Source organism: Pleurodeles waltl, chromosome 4_2, assembly GCF_031143425.1.
Source record: "Pleurodeles waltl isolate 20211129_DDA chromosome 4_2, aPleWal1.hap1.20221129, whole genome shotgun sequence".
In the NCBI taxonomy this organism is placed as follows: Eukaryota; Metazoa; Chordata; class Amphibia; order Caudata; family Salamandridae; genus Pleurodeles; species Pleurodeles waltl.
In genome coordinates, this window is record NC_090443.1 from 587,109,550 (window position 1) to 587,136,692 (window position 27,143).

At 44.1% G+C, this 27,143-nt stretch overlaps 1 protein-coding gene across 2 annotated transcripts in view; it reads left to right on the plus strand.

The window, feature by feature from the left end:
• Positions 1-27,143, plus strand: part of PTBP2 (polypyrimidine tract binding protein 2) — a 135,413-nt gene that overhangs the window by 90,019 nt on the left and 18,251 nt on the right. For both annotated transcript variants that reach the window (XM_069232134.1, XM_069232135.1), the window contains exons 9-12: positions 1,901-2,061; positions 3,341-3,374; positions 3,788-3,880; positions 21,946-22,162. In XM_069232134.1, coding sequence (XP_069088235.1) covers positions 1,901-2,061; positions 3,341-3,374; positions 3,788-3,880; positions 21,946-22,162 — 505 coding nt within the window. The remainder of the gene's footprint in view (positions 1-1,900; positions 2,062-3,340; positions 3,375-3,787; positions 3,881-21,945; positions 22,163-27,143) is intronic.

A 27,143-nucleotide genomic window follows, 5' to 3' on the forward strand; every position in this document is an offset into this window, starting at 1 on the left:
TAAGAATATACTACACAACAGTGCTCCGGGGTCCCCGCAGGCGCGCGGAACTATTCAGTGCTTATGACTATCATGGAAATACCCCTACGAGAGAACTGGAGTTACAGGTAAGAAACCATTTCATTTGACCAATGACTGCGGTCTGTGGCCAAATCCTGTTGCTGTTCCCACCACTGGAAAAGCTGGAGTCAACCAAGAAATTTCCAGATACAGCCCCTGAAAGAAAAAGCACACCTGAGAAACAAAGTGTTCACTAATTCATCTGGAACATCTGTTCAGGCATTAAACTGGCACTTGGATTTCAGTTACATTGTGGATTGTATCCCTCAGTAGCAGCCACTCTCCAGTGATTCCGCTTTTTATGGTCATAGTTATTTTGGTGGTTCGTTTTTAAGTCCTAGTTTAATGAGATTGTGCCTACTAGTTGAGTCTTTGTACCAGTGTGGTAAGCAAGGCTTGCCCAGCACCAGAAGTGGTCCTGAGACCCTCCTCACCTATATCACTTGACCACTTTATTGACCACTTTTTGGGGGTGACAACTATTAATAAACGCTAAGATCTTGAGTACTCTTGAAAATCTCAGCATTCACTTGAAAGAAGCCAAATAGAATAACATTAGTCAAAGTTCCAGTGACATCAGAATTCCAACTCCAAGCACTAACAAGTTTGAACAGTGATTGGTGTCATATCCTGGTCCGCAAATGTGATATTACCATATTTTTAGCTGTTACTTTTACTTACGTATAAAAATATGCCCTATTGTCCCTAGAATAATGCACTGTCATGGATAATTGGAACTTCTAAATTCATCTTCACCCTGCAGTAAGCATTAACTTCTTAACACAACTACTCTGAGAGATTCCAGTTCCCAATGAGTCATTTCACCATTCCAGGGAAGTGCACTTGGACTCCAGTGGTAAACTGTGTACCCGCAGAGTACAGCCAATAAAGTCTCTGGAGCACAAGAAATGTGCTGATTTTGATTATCGATACTTTTCTTTAAGTGCTGTAAAGTTTTTTTGGTTTTTTTTTTATATAATCCAAGTTCAGGTTTAGGATTTTTGTACAGCATTCTAAAATGTTGCCTTTTTTATTTATTTTTGTACTTTTGAGGGAAAGTTGCCATGCATACTAGTTTCTTAATCTTTTGAGGTGTTTTTATTGCTATTGAAAATTTTATGAAAACTATACAATAAAGATCTAGTACATTTTTCATTAGTTATGAGGGCCCTGGGTTGAATTTAAAGATTGTGGCTGTCGATCCAGTGTGATGCTTCCCTTTAACATCTAGCAAAGTATCTGTTTTCTAATTTATTTTGAGGAATATTTGAGGCCATTTAACACAGAGTGGTGGTTTGATACACAGAAGTTGTGTAAGTATACAGAACTTTGCTCTTTTGAGAAAGGTAGTGCTCAAGTCACGGAGCGTGGTGTTGAAGTAGGTGACTAATGAAGTCTAGAAAATATTCCCATGTATCATAGCAGTTATGAATGTAGTGGGACACCATCACTTTTTTGTAGAGGACAATGCGCTTTAGTGTTGGTCCGGTTATTACAGCATTTGTATATTTTGTTCAGTGTTAATAACACGGAAATTGTTTGATCAGTGGCTGATAGCGTCTCAAGTAATAAACGCAGAATAAAATTCCCATTATCTGTGTAAGGAATACCTTCTTACAGCAAAACATTTGTTCATTTTTTCTCTTGCATGGTGTGACTTACTGGAATATTTCCACTGCCTGTTAGAATGTCCCAGTAACTACGTTTGCAGTTTGAGTCCGTTTTTGTTCATTTGTACTACTAAGATGTATCCCAAAGTTAAAACAATTTGGTTACTCTCACAATCTCAAGTCATACATATGCTCCTCAAGTTCCTAATTGACTGTTATTTTTTAACTAGGTCTTCCAGTTACAGCTGTTCCAGGAACTCTAAGTCCCATGGGCATTCCTAATGCTGCTGCGGCAGCTCATGCTCATGCTCATGCTGCTGGTCGTGCTGGTATGGGTGGAATGACACCTGGAGTCTATACTGTCCTCTTGGTTAGCAATCTAAATGAAGAGGTCAGTGAAACATTTACTTCTAATTACTTTCCACATACTTTCATACTTCTGCTTAGTTTTGAGGTTTTTATTTAATATATGTACTGTTAAGTTGACTTTTACCCATTTCATTTTATGTTACAAGCTTATTTCCTAAGTAAAACCCATAGTGAAGTATTTCATCTTCCGTTACATCTTAATTTCATTTTGCAAAGTGACCAATTCCACTGGTTATTTTAGTAGCCAGACAGTGCAAGTAAACTTTTAAAACTGCAAATCATTCTCTTCTGTGCTTTACAGTTGTTTTCGTCTGTCTAAAATGAGCCGTTCTTTTCGATGTTTTGCTACAAGATCATTTTACATATTGTCTCCGTCATTTTGTACATTTCATGCTTATTACTTTGAACAACAATACACCGGTTATAGAAATCCTTGGCCCTACTGTATAGGAAATGTCCTTTGCAGTTAACTGCTTGTATATTAATCCTATTTGTAGGATCGTTCTTTACTTTCTCATTTCATTTTGTCATATTGTATGTTGTAATTCTATGTAAGGTGATATGACGTGGAAGCCTGTTAATGCTTTCATGTTAAATTGCTACATTCATAACAGCTGTTTAAATATAAACATTAAACATGCCATTTTATGTTAACTTCATTGTGTCCTGCATGCTTAAATTGTATTTAAGACCATTAAAATGCCTGCATTTCATAACCAGCCATGCTTCGCATTTAAAGTTCAGAGTTAAAAATTTAAGTTACATGCCTTTTCATGTCTGAATAAAATGCAATATTTTTCTCTTTGAGATTGGATGTATTTTGCCCATATTTGTCTTGGGTGACCTTTACTCAGTTTTTCTTGTACAGTACATAAACCAACCATTTTCTGACCAAACTCCAGCATTTTCTATGTACTGACCTATATTTTATTTTTTGTTCCCAAATCCTTATTTTGTTTTCCTTATGCATCGCTGTTTCCCTTCCCCCATTTCATCCTTTCCCCATTGTGTTCAATCCATTCCTTGTCTTTCCCAATTACCATGCCCTCCCCTTCCTTGTCTTCTCCTTTTATCTTCCTTGTCTACACCTCCTGTTACCTACCCTATGTTCATGCTTCTGTGCTTGAACAAAATGTTCCTCGGACCAACTTGCCCCAATTAACTGCCTTGAACCATGATCCATGACCACCTCACCATTCTACGGAAACCACCCTTCGTTATGGATGATCTGTTCATCTCCGCTCTTCCTCGACTCTTCTCTCTTCTTGTCTTATGCTGCTTGCTCTTCTCTCCTTCTAAAGATGGTTTCGCCCCAAAGTCTGTTTACCCTCTTCGGTATGTTATTGTTAGCACTATACTTTTATTATTGATTTCATTTTTATTTCACCTTAATTCTTATTTGTAGCGAACAGTTTGGCTAGTTGGATAATAAAACTTTTGCTATTTGTTATTTTGCTGTTTTTTAATTTTATAAACCTCACAATAGATTCTATTCAGTGTAATGCATGTTGTTTTATTTTGCATGAACTTTAATTTATTATTATTCACGTAGCTCTGAGGGTATTTCCCAAAATTACTCTTTCAAAAAATCACGGTTCAGAATCTTTTTTCTACTCTCTTCATTTGGATGACTGTAGAGATGAACTTGAGTGACTGTTGTGCTGCCTGAATGTCATTAATCCAGCATTTTAGTTGACTCTGGTATAAAACTGTTTTCTTTTTTGGATTGCTTCTCTGAATCGGAAAAGGTGTTTATGGGGATGTACAGCGTGTGAAGATTTTATACAATAAGAAAGACAGTGCTCTCATACAGATGGCTGATGCGAACCAATCACAACTTGGTAAGATTATGCTTAACCATATAAACATTTTGAAATGGGATTCTGAATTCAGACTACAGGGGTATTTGTTGGTGAACAATTGACATAAGTGTGTGTGTAAACCTGCTACCAAGCAATAAGTTATAGTAGTTTTATTATCTGCTGACAGAATACCTGTTTTATAGATAACATGCCACCTTTTGCAAATGGAATTTCGAAAATGCGTTTTGTTAAGTTTGTGGAATCCTTTTCTTGGGTAAGACGTAGCCACGAAATCTAAAATAAACACTTTATTTTAATGATCATTTATTGAGATTTCCGCAGCCAGCCCATGTTTTTCAGTTTAAAAATGCATTTGAAATAATGGTTGCTCTACCCATATAGGATTTTGGTGTAATGACAGTGGATTTAATGTCCTTGATCTCCATCCGTGATGCCATCGCCGTTAGGTACTCTGTACTAAGAGCAGTGACACTCCAAAGTAGAAAATGGTAACTGAGGTCACCAGTGACATCTGAAGTTGGTTATTTACTGTACATTAACGAGCCTTGCCAGGTATTGGAAGCCAATGCTGTTATGTATTTGAACAGGTGCCCAGACTCTCAGACTTATCGTCATGCTGTGTGTGCCTTATGGTTATGTCCAACAAGCAGGGCCCCAAGTTATTTCCATTAGGCATGTCGTGTGTCCACTCTGTTTGTCCGCAGTGTCCACATGACATAGTTTGGTTAATACAAGTAGGCTAACGGTGCGTGTTGTAGCAGTACTTCTGCCATAATACCTGCTGTACAGTACTTTAGGCCACCCGTTACTCCTATTTAGTCGGTGGGCTGCATTAAGGTGTAGTGTATCCCTTATGACCTCGCCCTCCATCCAGTTCCCCTAGCCTTATATTAACTTTGGTTTCCTTTCTGTAGGCCAAGCCATTTGTGTGTGTTTTAGGAACGCTATGTTAACAGAGTTTTTATGGATATGCACATTGATTGCAAATCAGGTAGCCTAGTTTGCCGAAAATAAGAAATTCTTTAATTAGCTTGCAAATCTTGTTTTGAGGTGTGCCCTAGTTTGAGTTTGATGTTCACCTTGTTTCCACTTGTTTAAACATTTCTAGAGTAGGGGTTGAGTGTCATAAGAGCCAGTTAACAGTCCTATTGAGAGGACTCTGCAGCAAAATGTAAATGCAGTTGTCATGCATTTGGTTTAAGGTCTAATTTGCAAACTGATCCATGAACCCACAGTCAAATTGGGGGCTCATTTACTTCAAGGGTGTTTCTTCACAGGATATATGCTTCTTTAGATGTTTTGGGGGCACATCTAGACAAAGTGAATGTTCAAGATGTCTGGTCAGAGAAAATGCGTCTGTTGGCAGCTGTAACATCCGAAATATAAATTCAACATCACCAACTAAACAGTATGAGAATACTGCTTTGTCAATAGAAGAGACTTAACATTTATACAGAAAAGTTAATATATATTTATTCACTTATATTCTGAATTCCTCATAATTTAATCAACAAGATAGTCTAAATACTTTGTTCACAAAAAAAAGCTTATACTATAGTCACACAGAAACTTGACCAAACACGCACACATCCACATTTAAAATACAGTTTCTGGACATAAACATTCCTGAAATGATTTAGCTTACACTTACAGGGCAACACTGTGGCGCAATCTATTATTGCCTCCACTGCCAGGAAAAAAGTAAATGTACAAACTTCATCAGGCTCACCACCAGAGAAGGAAAGTAAAAGAAGGATAATGGTGGGATGAAAATTTGAAAAATGGGCCGCCACACAATGGTGACCTGCAAATTCAAACGCCCTACTGAACAGATATGCCCATTAATACTGAGAGTCAGTGGGAGTGTTGTTGCAGCATCTACCAAAGTAATATCTGAAGAGGGCAAGGTAATTGCAAACACATGCTTGAAATCTCCACTGGGTGCTGCCGACACAGCAAGCAGGCATCTGGTGGCAGGGATGACATTGGGAAAACAACAACTGGTTGTGAGTTTCAGGATTCAGAAACAAGACCCAGGCCAGAGTCATTACCACACCATTCAACAGAGAATAGCTATTTGGCAGCACAGTGGATGTCACCCTGCAGCAGTTTAAAAAGGATAATGATACTGCCAAATCGATGGGTGCCCTAAGTTTTAGAGGGCAACACTAGGAAGGAGGGGGTTTCAAGCCACAACAACACACCAGCCCTTCCAATAGAGTAGTCAGGCACAGGTGACAACACAGCAGTGGCAATACCAGCTGCCCTTTCATTGAGGATCGCAAGGTAGTGAACACTAGTCCATAGGGGCGGCTCCAGCAAATAAGTGACTTACAAAGCAAGCCTCTCCCCCAGGAGTCTTTCTCAAGGACTGGAAGTAGATCACATCAGTCAAGATGGACACTCAACAGCCTCCATTATGGCAATTGCATAGAACTAATAAAACACCCACTAAAGCTTGGACCAAAGAAAGAAGCCCATGCAGAAGTGGAAAGGTCATTCCTTTGTTGAGAAGTCAGGGGGCTGTTACAAAAACAGGCTATAGAAAAAGTACCCCTGAAGGAGACAACCCAGGGAAACTACTCGCCAGTCTTCCTGGTCCCACAACCAGACAAATCGCTACAACCAATATTTGACCTCTGCTTGCTGAACGAGTTCATAAAGACACAAAAGTTTAAGATAACAACATTGCAAGAAGCCATCCCACAGCTTTGAGAGGTGGATTACATGGCAGCCATAGACCTGAATGACTCCTACATCCACATACCGATGATTAGCAGGCATAAGGACCTTATATGCTTCATGGTAGAAAGAACACACTTCGGTTCAAGGTTTTACTGTTGGGATTAAAGGCAACATCTAGGGTCTTCACAAAATGCTTAGCAACCATGGCAGCACACATCACAGATGAGACTGATACCAGTACTCCTCTCCTACCAGTGGGAAAGACAAACCTGGTTCTCAGAACTGATTGAGATGGCACCAAACAACATACAGATACTGTCTGCTTTTGATGCACAAAAAGGAGGGGTAGGGAGGACAGGGAAGTGATGTCCTCTGCCCACAACCAAACAACCTGAGACTAGCAGCATGGCTCCTGAGAACATAGAGGATATGTTGCCTCTTCCTGGACTGGACACAGGACCAGTTATTAGTTACCTCATACATCTGCTAGACATTGTCCTAACCTACGTGTTACCAAAGGTACATTTGGTGGTAATAATGGCTTACTCAAGTGGATACCTAGGAAGAAGCTTCTTTACTACACCAGTAATCAAACTGTTCTAGAATGACCCAAGAGGAAAGCCCCACCAGGGTGGGCACCAGCACCCATCTGGAACTTAAATGTGTTGCTTAACTAATGAAGGAATCTTTCACGCCACTCCACAGATCAACCTTAAAACTTATTCCACTAAAAATAGTGTTCATAATTGCAATTACATCTCTTTGCTGGGTAAGCAAGCTACAAGCACTTACTATGCAGGAGCCAAACCTGAGGGTACACAATGACGGTAGTCCTAAGGACCTACCCATGCTTCTGCCAGAGTTCTTATCCCATTTCCACATAAATCAATCAGTCCAGATACCTATCTCTTCATCCCCTTCGACCCCAACACCCCAAAGGCCAGTTAATTACTCTGGAAGAACCCTACATACACAGGGTGATAATGTACTACTTACAGAGAACAAAACCTATCAGGATGGGAAAACAGTTTTTTCATTTGTAGACAATAACAAAAGGACAACAGTTACCAAGAACACTATTGCAAGATGGATAGCACAGACGATTCAGATGTCATAAAAAAAGCTGGCATACACATGGACTAAACCAAGAGCACACCTGACAAGAAAAAAGGGAGCCACCTTAGCTTTCCTGGCTAAGTTCCGTCAGAGCGACATGCATGACAGCCACATTGTTGCCACAAAACACTACTGCATTAACGTCCAAGTGAACAGGAAAGGACAGGTGGGGCAGAGTACTGTGGCATTTATTTGTAAGCTCAACCTGCAGCCAAACCTCCACAATAAAAAATAAAAAAAACTATGAACCGCATATAAACCAAAAAATATTCACAATGCAAACTGAAATGGTTTTTTACTGATAGTAATTATGCCCCTTAAAGAGTTATCTAAATTCACATGCTAGCCTCCTACTTCCCCATGAGATGAATCGAAACCAACATAACTAAAGTACAAGTCAAGTGGAAGCCTACAGAACATTTAAATGATAATCACTAGAAAAAAGAATCTGAAGATGGCGACCATGTGCTGAGGCTTCTGGAATGGGCTTCTGGCATCAGGAGAGTCTGGACAAAACAAAGTGATGAAATTCTGGATGCCCAATTAAAAAAAACAAGAGAAACAGAAAAGAGACTACTATAAGAGGAGAGTTCGGGACACAAACAAAAGATGGCAGAATAATGCACAGCATGGTAATCCATCAAATTAGGCAAAACTACTTCTACTGATAAATAACCGTTTTGGTACATGCCACACTAATTCTGGGTTTGACATTTGATGTTGGCAAAGGCATCTAATTGGTTGTTGTGGAGTCTGCCTAGTCTGTAACTCTATTTAGGTCTATATATAGTCACATCCATTTAAGACTTATGATTTAAGCCTTCATCACTGGTGAGCACTGGTGGGGTAGAGCTAAGTGACAGTTAATGAGTAAAATGGAAGCCAAATCTGCACAGCTCATCCTAAAACTCATTTTCATCTGTTACTGAATAGAATGTTCCCTTTTTTTTGGAGCAACTGTCTGCAACAAAAGCAATTATGTAGGGCTTACTTCCAGACACCCCTTTGTTTGTGGAAGGAGACTAATTGGTATCTTGTCCAACGACCGTGTTCAGTATGCACAATTAGTACCCTATGTAGAATAAAACCTACTTGGGGTCTTCCTTTGTAAGATATCATACGTCACCACTTTCAGACTATTTGGTAGGAAAAAGGGTCTGTGGCTATTCCTCCAAGGTTGATAGGGTGTGTGGGTGCTCTTAGTCATGAAGAATGTGTGTATTTGAGACAATGTATGCCGAAACACAAACCATGTTGGCAAAGAGAAGGGTGGGTGAGTGTTCCAACAATGTTTCAGTTTGTGACTGGAAGGGTAAATTAAGTTATCCAGTATTGGATCTTTCATAAATTAACATGCTTGACTCATTCCCGTCGTCTAAGTGGGAGTCCCATGGTACATGAAGAGCAATAACCACCCAAAAAATTTCCATAGGCTATAATGGTAACACAGATCACTCTTATAGCATATCTCAGTCCTTTTGTGAAAAGGGCCCAAACCTGGCTGCTGGCAAATCGGGCACCAGCCCCCTCCAGAATGCCCTCCAGAGAGGCTCTTTCCCTCAGATTTTCTACTGCATGTCATGTGAAGGGAGTATCCCTGAGCTCAGCTCAGTTTTCTACTTCAGAAGATTTTCTCCAAGAAAACCTGTAAAAGATGTCAGATTCTTCTAGAAAAGGCCTTTTCCGCCCTTGAAAGACCTGTGGCAAGAAAAGGCTCGGTGTGGATGATCCACATAAAAACTGCTTATACTGCCTGTACCCAGAACACCAGATGAAAGACTGCAAGATATGCCGCACTTTCTCTACAAAAACCCTCAGAGACCGTGAGGGTAGACTTTTAACATGGCTAAGGCAAAATCCTGTACTTTAGGTGAGGAGAGTGAGTCAGAAAGGCCACATAAAAGGTCCAGATCTGAGGACCTGGGTCAGGCTGAAAGATCCATAGAGCATCAAAATATGCACCATAAGGAAGGTGCAAAAGGCGTACAGGGCTCAGTTTCATCTGAGCTATTCTCTCCTCAACGAAAGGAGGAGTCCTCTTACTGTTCTCCTTCATCTGAGCCTTCTACCTCTAGAAAGGTATCTATCAAAATCAAGTCGACGACGACACCACAGTCGACGACAGGGACGACGACTGTGTTCACATCTACCGTCTCCACCACCTCGTCGACGAGAAGGTCTTCTACGACTACATCGACATCCGTGGTAAAGGCTCCTATTACTTCCATTAAACCACCGCCGCCGAAGCCTCCAAAAAAGACTTTGTTGCTCAAGTCAACGTTGACGCCTTTGTCAACGAGAACATTGTCGTTAACGACATCGTCTATGAAAGTCCAGTCGACTACAACACCGCCGACGAGAGCTCCGTCGGCTACATCACCGTCGACTAGGACACCGGCGACGAGACTGTCGTCAACTAGACCACCGACAACCACACCAACGTCGATGAGACCGTCCTTGATAGAAAAATCGTTCTTATCAGTGGCGTCGACAGGACCATCGTTGTCGACACCATTGACGTTGCCAATGGTGGCTGTTAGTCAAATGGATGTTATTACTAGTTCTTCTGGGTCTCCTGATCTTGGAGCCACAGTTAAAATCATAGCAATGTCCAGATCGACTATCTATTCTCGGGATACTTCAAGTAAGGTGACAACTTTGCTACTTAGTCATCTGCTGGACTGGGAAGAGTCAGATGAGGGTCATTTGGGGATGCACACAGCCCATCCCAGTTGCACGTCAAATATCCGGATGATGATGAGTATGATCAATATCAGGCTTATCACTCTCATCAGGGACGCTATTATCAACCTCCGCCTCAACCAAGAGACACTGTCCAGATGCCTGCCTCCTTGATTCAGGACTTGCAGTCAGTGTTGCAGGACTATAGGAGGAGGTTCCCAGCTGCAGCAGAGGAACAACCTCCGCCTCCAACTTCTCCTGTTACACCAAGGAGTGTACCGCCACCTCCAGCTTACTCCTAGTATGACTCCGCAGTCTGTGTTAGCCGCTCCCCCTAGAGATGAGGTTTTGACATCTGGGGAAGAAGGTGAAATGTCAATGCTACAGCATCCGAGTGAGGAATTGGATGACTATCTAGCCCCTACTCCATCTCCACCACCTCCTCGTCCTTCAGATTCTCCACCGGAGGATATAGGTGGTTTTCACAATTTAATGGATAGGGCGGCCACGTGTTTCCACTTGCCAACATCGGTCTCGCAGTCTGAATGCTTCCTCCATGACTTTAAGGAACGAGCAAGGAAGTCTGTGAGGGCCATCCCTATCATCTTCATATGGAGTGAGGGGGGATCAAGATCATGCAGAACCCGGCAACAGTTCCACCAGTGCCACAGAAGCTCGACAAGAAATCTAAGGCAACTTAGGACTCTCCAGCATGTTTGACTGGCCATCCAAACCAGACTGTCATCTCTCAAGCGGCTCAAAGGCGTTCTAAGAACCCATCAGTGCCTATATTTACTCCTCCTGATAGAGAAGGAAGAAGATTAGATAATAGGGGCTAGAGATTCTCGTCCATGTCAGCCATAACTGTTCGCGCAGCAAATTCCCTGGAGATTTTGGGTCGATATGATCGACAAATGTGATCGGATATGCAGGCTTTCATGGACCTCATTCCAGAGAGCAAACAAGCAGAGGCACGAAAGATCCTTCAAGAAGGAGAGCATACATCCGAGGAGATAATTGACTGCGCCCTGGATATAGCCTCCCCCGGCTTTCGCCAATTGGTGGGAGCTGTGGTATTACGCCGCCAGGATTGGTTGAAAGCCACCTCTTTCAGACCAGAGGTACAGTCCAGAATTCTTGCCATGCCGTACAATGGAGAATCTATCTTCGGCAAGCACGAAGACTACGCATTGCAGGCCATCAAGGCTGACAGATACTGCTCGGTCCCTGGGTACTTTGCAGTACCGAAAGCAGCCCTTTCGGAGGGTGCAAGGGGAAGGGGAATTTAGAACATTTTGAGGTTCCTACCACAAGCAGTATCAACAGTCTCAATATAGACTGGCCTATCAGCAGCAGTATAGGCAGCCATCCAAAGCCTCATACGCCAGACAGGGAGGAAGGAGAAAACAGAGTTCCCAAATCCGGGATCAACCTCAAACGATGATTCTTATCAGGCACCGGCTACCTTTCCCCACTATTTACAGAACCACCAAGTGGGAGCGAACATCTCCAATTACCTCCAGAATTGGAAAAGTATAACATTGGACAAATTGGTGCTGGATATAGTGGCTCGAGGTCATACGTTGGAATTGACACAAAAACCACCACACCATCTGCCAGGAAAATCTTAACTGCTCCATCGTCACCTGCTTCAGCAGGAGGTGTTCCTGATGCTCGGCAAGGGAGCGATAGAGGAGGTTCCGGTTCAGCAAAGAGGACTCTGGTTCTATTCCCGGTTCTTTCTAATAAGGAAGAGGTCAGGGGAATGGAGACTGATACTAGATCTCGGGAAGCTGAACAAGTTCCTATGGAAGCAATCCTTTCGTATGATCACACTGTCGGATAATCCTACACCTTTTGAATCCTGGAGATTATATGACAACAATGGATCTCCAGGATGCTTATTTCCACATACCGATACATGTAAAACATTTACTGTGGCTGGTGCCCATTATCAATTTAAAGTTCTCCCATTCGGCTTGAAGTCAGCTCCACAAATTTTCACGAAATGTCTGGCCCCAGTAGCATGCTTTCTCCGCAACAGGGGTTTTCAGGTGTTTCCCTACCTGGACGACTGGCTGATAAAAGCTCCTTCATCACAACTAGCGTCCAAGGCTACAGACGCCTGCCTAGAATTATTTCCCAGTTTGGGACGAACAGTGAATTTCCAGAAGTCAGTCACTCTTCCCACACGCAGGATAGTCTTTTTGGGTACAGAACTCGATACCATCAAAAACAAGGCATACCTCACTCCGGCACAGCATCAGAAACTAGCCAACTTGGCTGTCAGCATCTCCAGAAGAATGTCCGTTTCAGTACGACTGTTCAGGTCACTCGTAGGCATGATTTCCTCATCCATCGTCCTGGTTCATCTAGCAAGGTTGAGAATGAGACCTTTGCAGGAGGAGTTACAGCTCCAGTGGACCCAGTCTCCTTCAATCAGTCTAGTACCTCTTGCAGACCATTGCAAGAAGAATTGCCTAAGCACTGGATCCATGTAGAAGTATTGTTCAACATTGTGACTATCACTCCAAACATGGAGACCCTAGCGTGGTGGTCTCCGGATTCTCATTTGTCAAAAGGCCTGATGCTTCCGCCTCAATTTCAGAGTTTGTCATAACAAATGCCTCTCTACAAGGCTGGGGTGGACACCTGCATAACTACCAGAGTCAGGGAAAGTGGTGGACACAACAGAAAACCATGCATATCAACAGACTGGAATTGAAAGCCATTTTTCTCAGTCTGCAACCTTTTCCTCCAAGGATAGCAGCCTCCTCAGTTCTGGTTTGTTTTCGGACAATACGACCAGCATGCATTACATAAAAAAAGGAGGTACATGATCACAAACTCTCTCTCAGGAGGTCCTGGATTTTTGGAATTGACTCAGAATTCACAGGATATCTCTGAGTCGTGCAGGTATTGGGAGTCAGCAACACTGTAGTGGACACACTCAAGAGGGCAAAAGACAGTTGCCACGAGTGGGGAAATGGATCAAATGCAGCTAAACAGCATATTTTCACGCTAGGGCACACCAGCATTTGATCTTTGTGACAGACCAGAACACCAAATGCCAGTTTTACGCCAGTCGGTATCTGCTTCCGGGGTCGTGGGGGAGTGCTCTTTCGATCAGATGATCAGGGATTTATGCATATGCTTTTTCCCTCCTTCCCTCTCATACCGAAAGTTCTCGGGAAAGTGAGAAGAGATCAGTCACCTGATCCTGATTGCTCCCACGTGGCCCAGGCAGCACTGGCTTGGGGAGCTCCTCCTGTTGACAGAATGCAATCTCATTCACCTCCTGGCTATGCCAGCTTTGTTGACCGTGAATCATGGCCAGATCCTGCATCCAGAACCACTCTCTCTCCATTTGTGTGCATGGTTCCAGAATTCAATGAATTCAAGGACCTAGACATTCCCCAGGACTGTAAGGATATCCTATCTAAAGCAAGAGTGGAATCCACAAGCAAGACATACAGGTTAAAATGTAAGTGATTCTGTGCTTGGTGTAAAAAATGTAGCCTGCACCCCTTTAAGCATCACCTGAGCAGATTCTGCCTTACCTCCTGTCATATGCTAAATCGGGATTAGTGCATATATCAAGGTTTACCTTGCAGCAATCTCGAAATAGATATGCTTCACACTCTTTCCCTTTGCTCCACAAGTATAATTAAACCATTTATGAAGGGATTATTCAGAGCTTTCCCTCTGGTCCGGGCTGTTCCTCCGGAATGGCATCTCTATATAGTTCACTGCCAGCTAATGAAACCACCATTCAGACCCATTCACAAAGCAGACTAAAGTTCCTAACGTGGAACCCAATGTTCCTATTGGTACTCACCTTGGCTAGAAAAGTAATTGAAATTCAGGCCTTCACACCGCAAGAAACCCTATTGTATTTCACAGACTATTATGTACTTCTCAGTACAAAACCAAGATTCATACCCAAGGTCCTGTCTCAATTTCATATCAATGACCCCATCATACTACATGCTTTTTTCAGCTGAAAAGTCCCCCCCAGACTCTGTATGTCAAGCTGTGCCTCAAATTCTGTTTGCCTTGTATTCAGCAAATATGTAAACCTGATCAACTTTCAGTATCATATCGTTAACCTCAAGGCACTTCTGTCACAAAGGCATCTTTTCCAAGGTGGATTTCTGCTGCCGTCCCATTTTGTCATTCAAAGGTGTCAAATTGCTTACAGCTAAGGCTAAAATACATTCTACAAGGACAGTGTCCACTTCCACTGCTCTGTTTGCAGTTGTGCCATTGGAAAATAAATATGCTGTTCTGCAGCATGAAAAAGCATCTACACATTCATGCAGCTGTACTGCCTGGAATAGGTGCACCGTGGTGATGCAGCTGTAGGACAATGCGTTACTTAATCTATTCCAGTAAGGTGAGAGAGTGTCCATAAAGGTTTATATTGCTATTTACTTTTAGTTCCAGTTTGTTTTGAACTGCGTAACTGTCTTCATGTCTGGAACATTTGAAAGTTGAGTGATACAGATGTATTAATTTGCCACCCACCATCCTCAAAAAGGATACTTCTATTGCTTCGAAGTATACTTACAAAAACTACTTGCTATTCTGATTAAAGCATATGAATCTATGAAAAATCCAATACTAAAGAAGGGAATGAATTACTATAACTGTAGGTTCGATGGCATCTGTCGCTGTAGATACGCATGTTTTGCATAGCTCGCCATCTGGTGTTGGGCCGGAGTGTTACAAGTTGTTTTTCTTCGAAGAAGTCTTTCGAGTCACAGGACCGAGTGACTCCTCCTTTTGTCTCCATTGCGCATGGGCGTCGACTCCATCTTCGATTGTTTTTTTTCCGCCATCGGCTTCGGACGTGTTCCTGTCGCTCCGAGTTCCGGAACGGAAAGATAGCTAATTTCGGAAGATTTTCGTCGGTATTGTTGCGTTCGGGATCGGCGTAGTTAGATTCAACACCGCGTCTAAGATCGAAGAGCTCCGGTGCCCTTCGGGGTAATTTTTTCGATCCCCCGTTGGGGCCTGGTCGGCCCGACCGCGTGCAGAAGAACGCAGATGCAACGGACCCCGTTCCGTTTCTGTCCCAAATGCCACAATAAATACCCCTATACAGACCAACACTTGGTCTGCAACCTGTGCCTGTCACCTGAGCTCAGTGAAGACACCTGCGAGGCCTGTCGTGCGTTCCGGTCCCGAAAAACACTCCGAGACCGTCGAGCCAGAAGACTTCAGATGGCGTCCGCGCCGACAGCCCACCGGGAGTTTGAGGAACAAGAAGAGGAGGGAACCTTTTCGATCCAAGAATCGGACTCCGAAGGATTCGACGATACACAAACCGTGAGTAAGACGTCGAAAACCACTCAGAAGAAGATTTACAAGGCCCAGGGGACGCCACTGCCACCAGGCCATGGCTCGACCCATAAATTCGGTGACCGACCGTCGGCACCGAAAAAGGCCCAAACAGTGCCGAGATCGTCCGACTCCGGTCGAGACACCGGCACGCAGCCTTCTCGGGACCCAGAAAGTGCTGGAGACGAGCATCAACACCGAGATGCCGGTGTAGACACGGCTCGACGCCGAGACAGCGGCACCGAAGAAGATCGACGCCGAGAGGTTTCGGCCCCGAAAAAGAAAAAAGTCACCTCGGAGCCGAAAAAAGATGCAGACAGGGTTTCGGTGCCAAAACAAACTGCAACCGACCCAGTTTCAGGCTCTTATACAGAAGAGCACTCGCTAACCTCCCAAATGCAAAAGCATAGGTTTGAGGAAGAGCTACACTCAACTGATGTAGACCATACGCAAAAGCGTATTTTCATACAGCAGGGGACAGGAAAAATAAGCACCCTTCCCCCTATTAGAAGAAAGAGAAGATTGGAGTTCCAAACTGAACAAACACCACAAACAAAAGTGGTGAAAAAAGTTACCCCACCACCCTCTCCTCCACCTGTGATTAACGTCTCACCAGCACAAACTCCATCACATTCCCCAGCTCACACCACCATGAGCCAGGGTGACCAAGATCAAGACGCATGGGACTTATACGACGCCCCAGTGTCAGATAACAGTCCGGAGGCATACCCTACGAAGCCATCTCCACCAGAGGACAGCACTGCGTATTCTCAAGTGGTGGCTAGAGCAGCACAATTTCACAATGTAAGCCTCCACTCAGAACAGGTCGAGGATGACTTTTTATTCAACACACTCTCCTCCACCCACAGCTCCTACCAAAGCCTGCCTATGCTCCCTGGTATGCTCCGGCACGCAAAAGAAATCTTTAAGGAGCCGGTCAAAAGTAGGGCAATCACACCAAGAGTGGAAAAAAAGTATAAGGCGCCTCCTACAGACCCGGTTTTCATCACTACACAGCTGCCACCAGACTGTCATTGTAGGAGCAGCTAGGAAAAGGGCCAACTCCCACACATCTGGAGATGCACCACCCCCAGATAAAGAAAGCCGCAAGTTCGATGCAGCTGGTAAGAGAGTCGCAGCACAAGCTGCAAACCAGTGGCGCATCGCTAACTCCCAGGCACTACTTGCGCGCTATGACAGAGCCCATTGGGATGAGATGCAACATCTCATTGACCATCTGCCCAAGGACCTACAAAATAGGGCAAAACAAGTGGTTGAGGAGGGACAGACCATTTCCAACAACCAAATCCGCTCCTCCATGGACGCTGCAGATACAGCTGCACGGACAATTAATACATCTGTAACTATCAGAAGGCATGCATGGCTCCGAACGTCTGGATTTAAACCAGAGATTCAGCAAGCAGTTCTCAATATGCCTTTTAACGAAAAAGAACTGTTCGGTCCAGAAGTGGACACAGCGATTGAGAAACTCAAAAAAGACACGGACACTGCTAAAGCCATGGGCGCACTCTACTCCCCGCAGAGCAGAGGGAATTACAGCACATTCCGTAAAACACCCTTTAGAGGGGGGTTTCGGGGTCAGAGCACACAAGCCAGCACCTCACAGGCAACACCGTCCAGTTACCAGGGACAGTACAGAGGAGGTTTTCGGGGACAATATAGAGGAGGGCAATTCCCTAGGAATAGAGGAAAATTTCAAAGCCCCAAAACCCCTACTACTAAGCAGTGACTCGCATGTCACTCACCCCCTCCACACAACACCAGTGGGGGGAAGAATAAGTCATTATTACAAAGCATGGGAGGAAATCACTACAGACACTTGGGTTCTAGCAATTATCCAACATGGTTATTGCATAGAATTTCTACAATTCCCTCCAAACATACCACCAAAAGCACAAAATTTGACAAAACATCATTCCAATCTCCTGGAGATAGAAGTGCAGGCACTATTGCAAAAGAATGCAATCAAATTAGTGCCAAACACACAAATAAACACAGGAGTTTACTCACTGTACTTTCTGATACCAAAGAAGGACAAAACGCTGAGACCAATCCTAGACCTCAGAATAGTGAACACATTCATCAAATCAGACCACTTTCACATGGTCACACTACAAGAAGTATTACCATTGCTAAAACTACATGACAACTTTAGACCTCAAGGACGCGTATTTCCATATACCAATACACCCATCGCACAGGAAATACCTAAGGTTTGTATTCAAAGGAATACATTACCAATTCAAGGTACTGCCTTTCGGATTAACAACCGCACCAAGAGTCTTTACCAAATGTCTAGCAGTAGTCGCTGCACACATCAGAAGGCAGCAAATACATGTGTTCCCATATCTAGACGACTGGCTAATCAAGGCCCATTCGTTAATAGAGTGCTCAAATCACACAAATCAGATCATACAAACCCTCTTCAAACTAGGGTTCACCGTCAACTTCACGAAATCCAACATTCTGCCGTGCAAGGTACAACAATACCTAGGAGCCATAGTAGACACAACAAAAGGAGTAGCCACTCCAAGTCCCCAAAGAATTCAAAATTTCAACACCATCATACAACGCATGTATCCAACACAAAAGATACAAGCAAAGATGATATTACAACTCCTAGGCATGATGTCTTCATGCATAGCCATTGTCCCAAACGCAAGACTGCACATGAGGCCCTTACAACAGTGCCTAGCATCACAGTGGTCTCAAGCACAGGGTCATTTTCTAGATCTGGTGTGAATAGACCGCCAAACTTACCTCTCGCTTCTGTGGTGGAACAACATAAATTTAAACAAAGGGCAGCCTTTCCAAGACCCAGTGCCACAATACGTAATAACAACAGATGCTTCCATGACAGGGTGGGGAGCACACCTCGATCAACACAGCATACAAGGACAATGGAACGTACATCAAACAAAACTGCATATAAATCACCTAGAACTTCTAGCAGTTTTTCAAGCACTAAAAGCTTTCCAACCAATAATAGTTCACAAATACATTCTCGTCAAGACAGACAACATGACAACAATGTATTATCTAAACAAGCAAGGGGGGACGCACTCCACGCAGTTAAGCCTGCTAGCACAAAAAATTTGGCGTTGGGCAATTCACAACCAAATTCGCCTAATAGCACAATTTATACCAGGGATCCAAAATCAACTCGCAGACAATCTCTCTCGAGATCACCAACAGGTCCACGAATGGGAAATTCACCCCCAAATTCTGAACACCTATTTCAAACTCTGGGGAACACCTCAAATAGACTTGTTTGCGACGAAGGAGAACGCAAAATGCCAAAACTTCGCATCCAGATACCCACACAAACAGTCCCAAGGCAATGCCCTATGGATGAACTGGTCAGGGATATTTGCTTACGCTTTTCCTCCTCTCCCTCTCCTTCCTTACCTGGTAAACAAACTCAGTCAAAACAAACTCAAACTCATATTAATAGCACCAACTTGGGCAAGGCAACCTTGGTACACAACGCTGCTAGACCTATCAGTAGTACCCCACATCAAATTGCCCAACAGGCCAGATCTGTTGACACAACACAACCAAAAGATCAGACACCCAGATCCAGCATCGCTGAATCTAGCAATCTGGCTCCTGAAATCCTAGAATTCGGGCACTTACAACTTACCCAAGAATGTATGGAAGTTATAAAGCAAGCCAGAAGGCCATCCACCAGGCACTGCTATGCAAGTAAATGGAAGAGGTTTGTTTGCTACTGCCATATTAATCAAATACAACCATTACACACAACTCCAGAACATGTAGTGGGTTACTTGCTTCACTTACAAAAATCTAACCTGGCTTTCTCTTCCATTAAAATACACCTTGCAGCAATATCTGCATACCTGCAGACTACCTATTCAACTTCCCTATATAAGATACCAGTCATTAAAGCATTCATGGAGGGCCTTAGGAGAATTATACCACCAAGAACACCACCTGTTCCTTCATGGAACCTAAATGTTGTCCTAACTAGACTTATGGGTCCACCTTTTGAACCCATGCACTCCTGCGAAATACAGTTCCTAACCTGGAAGGTTGCATTTCTCAGCGCCATTACTTCCCTAAGAAGAGTAAGCGAGATTCAGGCGTTTACAATACAAGAACCTTTTATACAACTACACAAGAATAAGGTCGTCCTAAGGACTAATCCTAAATTTTTGCCAAAGGTTATTTCACCGTTCCATCTAAATCAAACAGTGGAACTTCCAGTGTTCTTTCCACAACCAGATACCGTAGCTGAAAGGGCACTACATACATTAGATGTCAAAAGAGCATTAATGTATTACATTGACAGAACAAAGAACATTAGAAAGACTAAACAACTATTTATTGCATTTCAAAAACCTCATGCAGGAAACCCAATATCAAAACAAGGTATAGCCAGATGGATAGTTAAATGCATCCAAATCTGCTACCTTAAAGCTAAACGACAGCTGCCCATTACACCAAGGGCACACTCAACCAGAAAGAAAGGTGCTACCATGGCCTTTCTAGGAAACATCCCAATGCAAGAAATATGTAAGGCAGCCACATGGTCTACGCCTCACACATTCACCAAGCACTACTGTGTAGACGTGTTATCCGCACAACAAGCCACAGTAGGTCAAGCCGTATTAAGAACATTATTTCAAACTACTTCCACTCCTACAGGCTGAGCCACCGCTTTTGGGGAGATAACTGCTTACTAGTCTATGCAAAACATGCGTATCTACAGCGACAGATGCCATCGAACTGAAAATGTCACTTACCCAGTGTACATCTGTTCGTGGCATCAGTCGCTGTAGATTCGCATGTGCCCACCCGCCTCCCCGGGAGCCTGTAGCAGTTTGGAAGTTCCCTTCAACTATTTGTATATGTATCATCTCAACCTTAAATAGGTACATACTTAGTCACTCCATTGCATGGGCACTATTACTACAATTCAACTCCTACCTCACCCTCTGTGGGGAAAAACAATCGAAGATGGAGTCGACGCCCATGCGCAATGGAGACAAAAGGAGGAGTCACTCGGTCCCGTGACTCGAAAGACTTCTTCGAAGAAAAACAACTTGTAACACTCCGGCCCAACACCAGATGGCGAGCTATGCAAAACATGCGAATCTACAGCGACTGATGCCACGAACAGATGTACACTGGGTAAGTGACATTTTCATTCTCTAGTATTGGTACCTTTCATAGTTACTTCCGACCCACCCTTATTCTCCCTCCTCCCTCCCTCCCCCCCCCCCCCCACCCAAGAGAATCCCCTTGTAGCTCTAATGACGTTCTTCCACTTGTGCATTATATTGTGAGGAATGCAGCCTCTCTTGGGAGTGTTCTACAGGGTGCTGTCACCTGATTGGTCATAATTCAAGTTTGGTTCTGTTTTAGAAAAGACAATGGATAAGCTGTTATAGTGACTGGTCATTGCCATTAGGGCCTATGGTAATGATACGGACTGCTTAATTATGGTATTGAGACTCACACTTCCACTGGAGGGATTCAAGCATTAGAATCTATGAAAGATACCAACACTGGAGAACTGCTGTTATAGGTAAGTAACTCATTTTCTTAATATTGAGAAGGAAATAAGCCTCCATTGGGACACACCATTCATGATGAATATTGGTTTATTGTTCAATGATGAAACCTCTGTGGTAGGGTATGTATGTTGTAGCCTCATAACCAACAGGCAAGATTCTGTCATATTTTAGTTCACCCTGCAATCTATTTGATTGCAGTGTAACTATTTCAGACAGGCAGCAGATTGCTATAGTGCACTACAGGAATTAATTTCCATTCAGCATCAGATTAAAAAAATATATATGTTGTGCCCAATTGTGTAAATTCTCTTTTGTCTCACTAAGTAAGTGGTATGATGTAGCTAGGTTTTATCCTCATTCTGTTTCCCTCCTGTTAGATATATGCAAGTTGATACATGGTCTGTTCTGAAATTGGATAAAATGTACTTTAAATGGAGATGAGCTGGAAGTTTAGGTTTAAAGTTGCAAAATATGACTGTATTTTGCAGCTCTCAGCACTTCTGATGGTTTCATCACATCATGACAATGTGGGCAAAGTGACACATTGTTCTGAAATTCCCTTCCTGGCAGAGAAAATCTTGAAAAGGAAGAGTGGACGTTACCAGCAGTAATGTGTCTGGAGCAAATGTTCGAGAATGATAATGTGTTGTGGTCAGATTCCAGTTGTTAAACTGAAGATTTTGTTTTGTCTTACAGCTATGAGCCACCTAAACGGTCAAAAAATGTATGGGAAGATCATTCGAGTAACTCTCTCCAAGCATCAGACAGTGCAACTTCCTCGAGAGGGTCTTGATGACCAGGGACTTACAAAAGATTTTGCCAATTCCCCTCTGCATCGCTTCAAGAAACCTGGCTCGAAAAATTTCCTGAATATATTTCCTCCTTCCGCTACTCTTCATCTATCCAATATTCCGTAAGCATCTATAATGTTCTAATTGATGTGATTGCAGGGTTTTTTTTCCAGTCGTATAGACTGTAGCAGCCCAGCTTCTTTAACATAAAAATTGACAAGGAAAATCTTTCACAAACCTTTTTAAAGTTCAAAAGAACACAGGGTAGTGTACAGATAGGCTGCAGATCGATGGGCGCAGGCACCAGGAATCTTGTCGATCTGAAGAGTAAGGAGGAGAGGCGCTCTTACTACCCCACCTCAATCTGTCTTCATAGACTCACCCAAAGAGGAGATGTTAAAAAGTGACCTTTGCCTGAGAAAGTGGCGTACTTCTTGCAATGTCGACCTCAGTAGCTTTAAAGATTTACATGGATTTCCTCCAATACCATCTCGGTCTGTGCACCTGCACTCCTACAACAGGTTCTCCCAGGTCACGCCTAAAGAGCTCCTCTGGCAGAAATCTGCCAAAGGTTGTTTTCAGGTATTCACACTCTGCGTCCCTGGCATTCTAGAAGAAGTCCTAAACACTATTTTGTTCTTGCACTCAGAGAACAGTGAACGCTTACTCATGCTCCAAATGGGCTACTCTCCTTCTTTCAAGGAAGTCTGTTGCTCAAGTATTCGTAGTAAATAACTTCATAACCCTCAGTGAGGTACTGTTCCAATTACCTTTGTCTACATCGGCAATGTTTATAATATTGCATGAGGCTGCTTCCAGTCCTTTTCTTCCCTCTGTGCCAGATCTTATTGAACCAGCAATGCGATTGAGTGTTCCTGTCAAGTTTGCTCCCCACGGTCTCCTGAAAAAAAAAAAACCTCCAGAGAAAAACCGCAGTTCCTTCACATTGGTCTTGAACTGAACTCTGTGATCCTGTCAACAGCCATGAAGCTTTGTGCCACAGCACCTTGCTCCAACGTCCTTCCTTATAAGGAAAGCAGACGTTTGGATTCGGTGGATACAAAGATGTGTAGAACCTTAGTGACTGAAATGGAGGGTGCATGCACGACTTCCTTGCTTGCTGTGTGACAGCACCCCTTCACATTCTGTCCAACACTTTATGGAAAAGTTGCCTTGGGAGGACAGGGAAGAGCTGCACGATATATGTTAAAATGACAAAATAGTAATGTAATACGGCCACAAATTGTATTGCAGTGTGCTGCATAATTTACTTCCACTGCCACATAATCCTAGCACCCTGATTAAATGGGATATGCAGCCTCTTCCTAAATTGTCATAGGTTTGCTTAATTTTCATTCAAGAAGGGTTTGTGAAAGGTAACAAGTTAAATTTATTTGTAAAATCTTTTAGTTTTTAAACTGACAGTTTTTGTGAGCCACCAAGAGCATTCCTTCTGATTGATCTTCCAACTGCAGATTCCTCACTTTGTGGAGGCATTAGACTAGATCGGTAAACATTTGTAGCAATTCCTTCATGCGCTGGTAGGTGGTGTCCCCACAACTGATCTGTCCTGCTCCTATATAGTCGCACTGACATCAGTTCCTTTCTTAATGTGCCGCCTATGCAGATTCGGAGGTTTAGAATCCTGTCATACTTGATAGAGTTTTGTTTAAAAAAAAAAAAAAACAATATGTGCAGCATGTGTCACTCCCCTTCCCTCCCAAAAGGTTTCAAACCTGTTAATGCCTGTAATTGACCAGTGTTGGTTACAAACACCCACAATGACTGCCTCTGCACGGGTCACTCGTGTTCTGCCAGTACGAATAGACCAAGCTTGCCTTTGCCGCACTTAGGAAATAGAAGACTTCTGAATCGAAGTTGCGGGTAGGCTCTCTCTCCCAAAGTCACTCCTGTGTCCTGTCATGGTCACATGGCTCAGTCAAGTCTTAAATATCCAAGCACAGGTCTCATTTGCCCATCACTTGGTGTTGCATGACACTCCAGGCAACAAAGTAGGCATCAGTGCTTGGTCGACAATTCCTCTTGTCTGGATCCAGCCCAATCCACAACAGATTGTCACTACAATAGCTCCATGAGCTTAACCTGGTTGTGGATACGTTTTTGCTGCCTGACTGGGTCTCTGGAGCATCTTTGGGCCAGATGTATGTAAGGTGGATGCCAGTTTGGGTTCCCGACCATAGACTTACCTCCAACAGCTACTGCTTTACTCAACTTGAAGCCGATCTCTCATTTGGATCTGGCCCCAGGACCAGCTCCAACTCTGCCTCTGGCACCACCTACAATACTGACATCTACTCCACTGGTCAATATCCGGTTGCCAGGCCTTCCCTTGAAGGCGCTGGACTCAAATCCATGTTTTTTTAATTTTATTTTACTTCGAAGTGAATCCTACACACAGGCCCCCCGGCACCAGGCCCACTCAGAACCAGATTATACACCACATGCTGTTGATGAACAGGGTGATACTTATGATGGCAAAAAAAGACTCCTTTCAATTTCAACAGTGATCAAGAGGGTGGTGTAAGTCTTAGACCTCATCTGGCCAACTGAAGGGGTCAAAACTAATGTTCTACTGAAGTTCTCAACTCTATACAAATGACCCAGGAATCTCTCTTGTCCTTCAGTGAGACATTAACAACTGTGCTGGTAGGAACCTGGGCAAAGACAGATTCTTCCCCATAGTGTATATGCAAGTAGCAAGGCGGCATAGGCCTGCTCCCAGGGACACAAATGTTTTACATCATCGTCCTACCCCGCTGAGTTAAGTAGTACAGGCATCCACTAACTGACCAAACACAGACGCCTTCCCAACTACTCCCCCCAGATGTTAAAGGCAAAAATGAAACTTTAAAAAACCCTTTTTACAGCATTAATCCTTTTCTAGTTTCACATGTTCATCTATTCCATCATCTAGTGGTTGGGTCTGGAAAATTGTTTTCTTTTGCAGTGGTCTGGGCACTGTAGAAGTTGAGACCATACCTGTTTGGCACTCATTTCTGGGTTCAGAAAGATCACAGACCCATCAGAAGGCTAATGCAGATGAGGGTTGAGAATCCCAAACTGTTGAGGTGGTGCTTCCTACAGGGAATGGATTTTACAGTAAGCACCACCCTGGAACAGACAATATCTGATAGACTTATAGTTGCAGATTCCTCACCTTAGAATTTCCCCCAAGCGTCCGTCTGGATCGGAGATTTTTCTTCGAGCAGGACGCTTGTGTGCCATAAGGTGGTGTCTGTCAACTCTGTGTCCATAGTTGGGGTTGTGGTTGCCAGATAAGACCTCAAGGGTTGTATATGTGCGCCACCTTGGCACGCTACAACTCCTGTCACTGCAGGATGTTGGTTGCGGATCAGCACCAGTTGTCTTTGTGGTGTTTGGAGCGCGGCCACGGCCCAAAGTTGTTCTCTGTCTGCCGGTCCATGAATCGAAAGTCTTTGAGAGAGGTCCCTAAAGCTGATTGAGGCCCAGTGCCAGTCTCTGCATCATTAGATCCTATGGACTGGGCTCAGGAACTAGGCAAAGCCAGCGGTCAGAATACTTCCCTTGATGCTGGTATGGTTTCTTCCCCTACCATGGCTACAGAGGAGTGGGCTTCCCACACCATGGTGGTGCAGAGAGCGGTCAAGGTCTTGGGCCTGGAGCTGCCTTTGGTGGCTGTCGGGACCAACCTCCTGACTGAGGTGCTTCAGCCTGGGACTTCCACATTGGAACACCTTTTGCCCTTCAGTGAAGTCTCACGGGTGTCCAGCTGGGGACCTGAGCCAAACCCAGCACAGGGGCTCCTGTTAATAGGACAATAGTCTGCCACCATACGCCTGCACCTAACGGACCTGGGTTTCCTGACACAGCCCCCCCCCCCCCCCCCCCCCCGAGAGCTTGGTCATTCAACTCTCAACATCCGATGACGCGTTCCCTTTTGCTCCCCCGGATAGGAAATCAGAGAGGCTGGATCATCTTGGGAAGAAGTTGTTCTCTTCCTCCAGTCTGCCATAGCGGTCTTTGAACACTGCATGCCTTTTAAGCTATTAAACCAGTATCTTATGGGACATGGTCACGCAAGTGCTGTCACAGGTTCTGAAGGAGACTCGGGCCATTCTCTCCCAGGCTGTTAATGGGATAGATCCAACCAAGTTCCCAATCAGATGTGGGCTGGATACTACCAACTGTGTGAGCAGAGGTGTTTCTTCGACTGTGGCTTTGACGTGCCACGTCTGGTTACGGACATCTGTCTTTTCAGGGGATGTTCAGTCTACTCTGATGGACATACCCTTTAATGGCACCCGTCTTTTCGGAGGCAAAGCAGACTCTGCTCTCAAGCACTTTAGGGAGCTCTTGGCCTCGCTGCTGCCACTCCGCCCCCTCAGTCTACTTTTTGTCCCTTTCGTGGCTATAGAAGGGGCACCCAACCATGTCCATTCCCTGCCAGCCACCGCACTGCTCAGCCTGTGTGTGTCTGGGGATGCACTATCCAGCATTCACGTAGATCTGGGACCCTGCGGTCTAGCCAGTCCACCGCCCTTGCCCCCATTACCCCAGACACCACACACATCCCCGAAATTGTGTTTTGCCATCAGGAAGGAGAAGTTAAAGGTGCTCACTGTAGCTCAGGTTCGATCTGCCCTGGAGAATGGATGGTAGCGTTGGACCTGCGGGACTCTCACTTCGCTATTCCTGTCCACAGACATTACTTGCGGTTCATGGTAGTGCACGAGCATTTTCAATTCACTATGCTCCCCTTTGACCTTAACAGAATCCCCCGTGACCCCAAGTCCCTTCCCACGACCTGACCCCCCCCCCCCTCTCCCCCCCCCAGTGATGGTCGCGATCACAACTCATCTGTGCAGGTTAGGGGTTTCAATCTCAAAATCACTCCCCTCCCCTCCCTGACGACTGGCTGTTGGGCACAAGCTCGCCCCAGACTGTCGTCTCCCACCTTCAGACTACAGCAGACCTCCTACATTCACTAGGGTTCACTATAAATTGTATTGTATCGTAATAATATGTTCGATGGCATCTGTCGCTGTAGATACGCATGTTTTGCAATAGCTCGCCATCTGGTGTTGGGCCGGAGTGTTACAA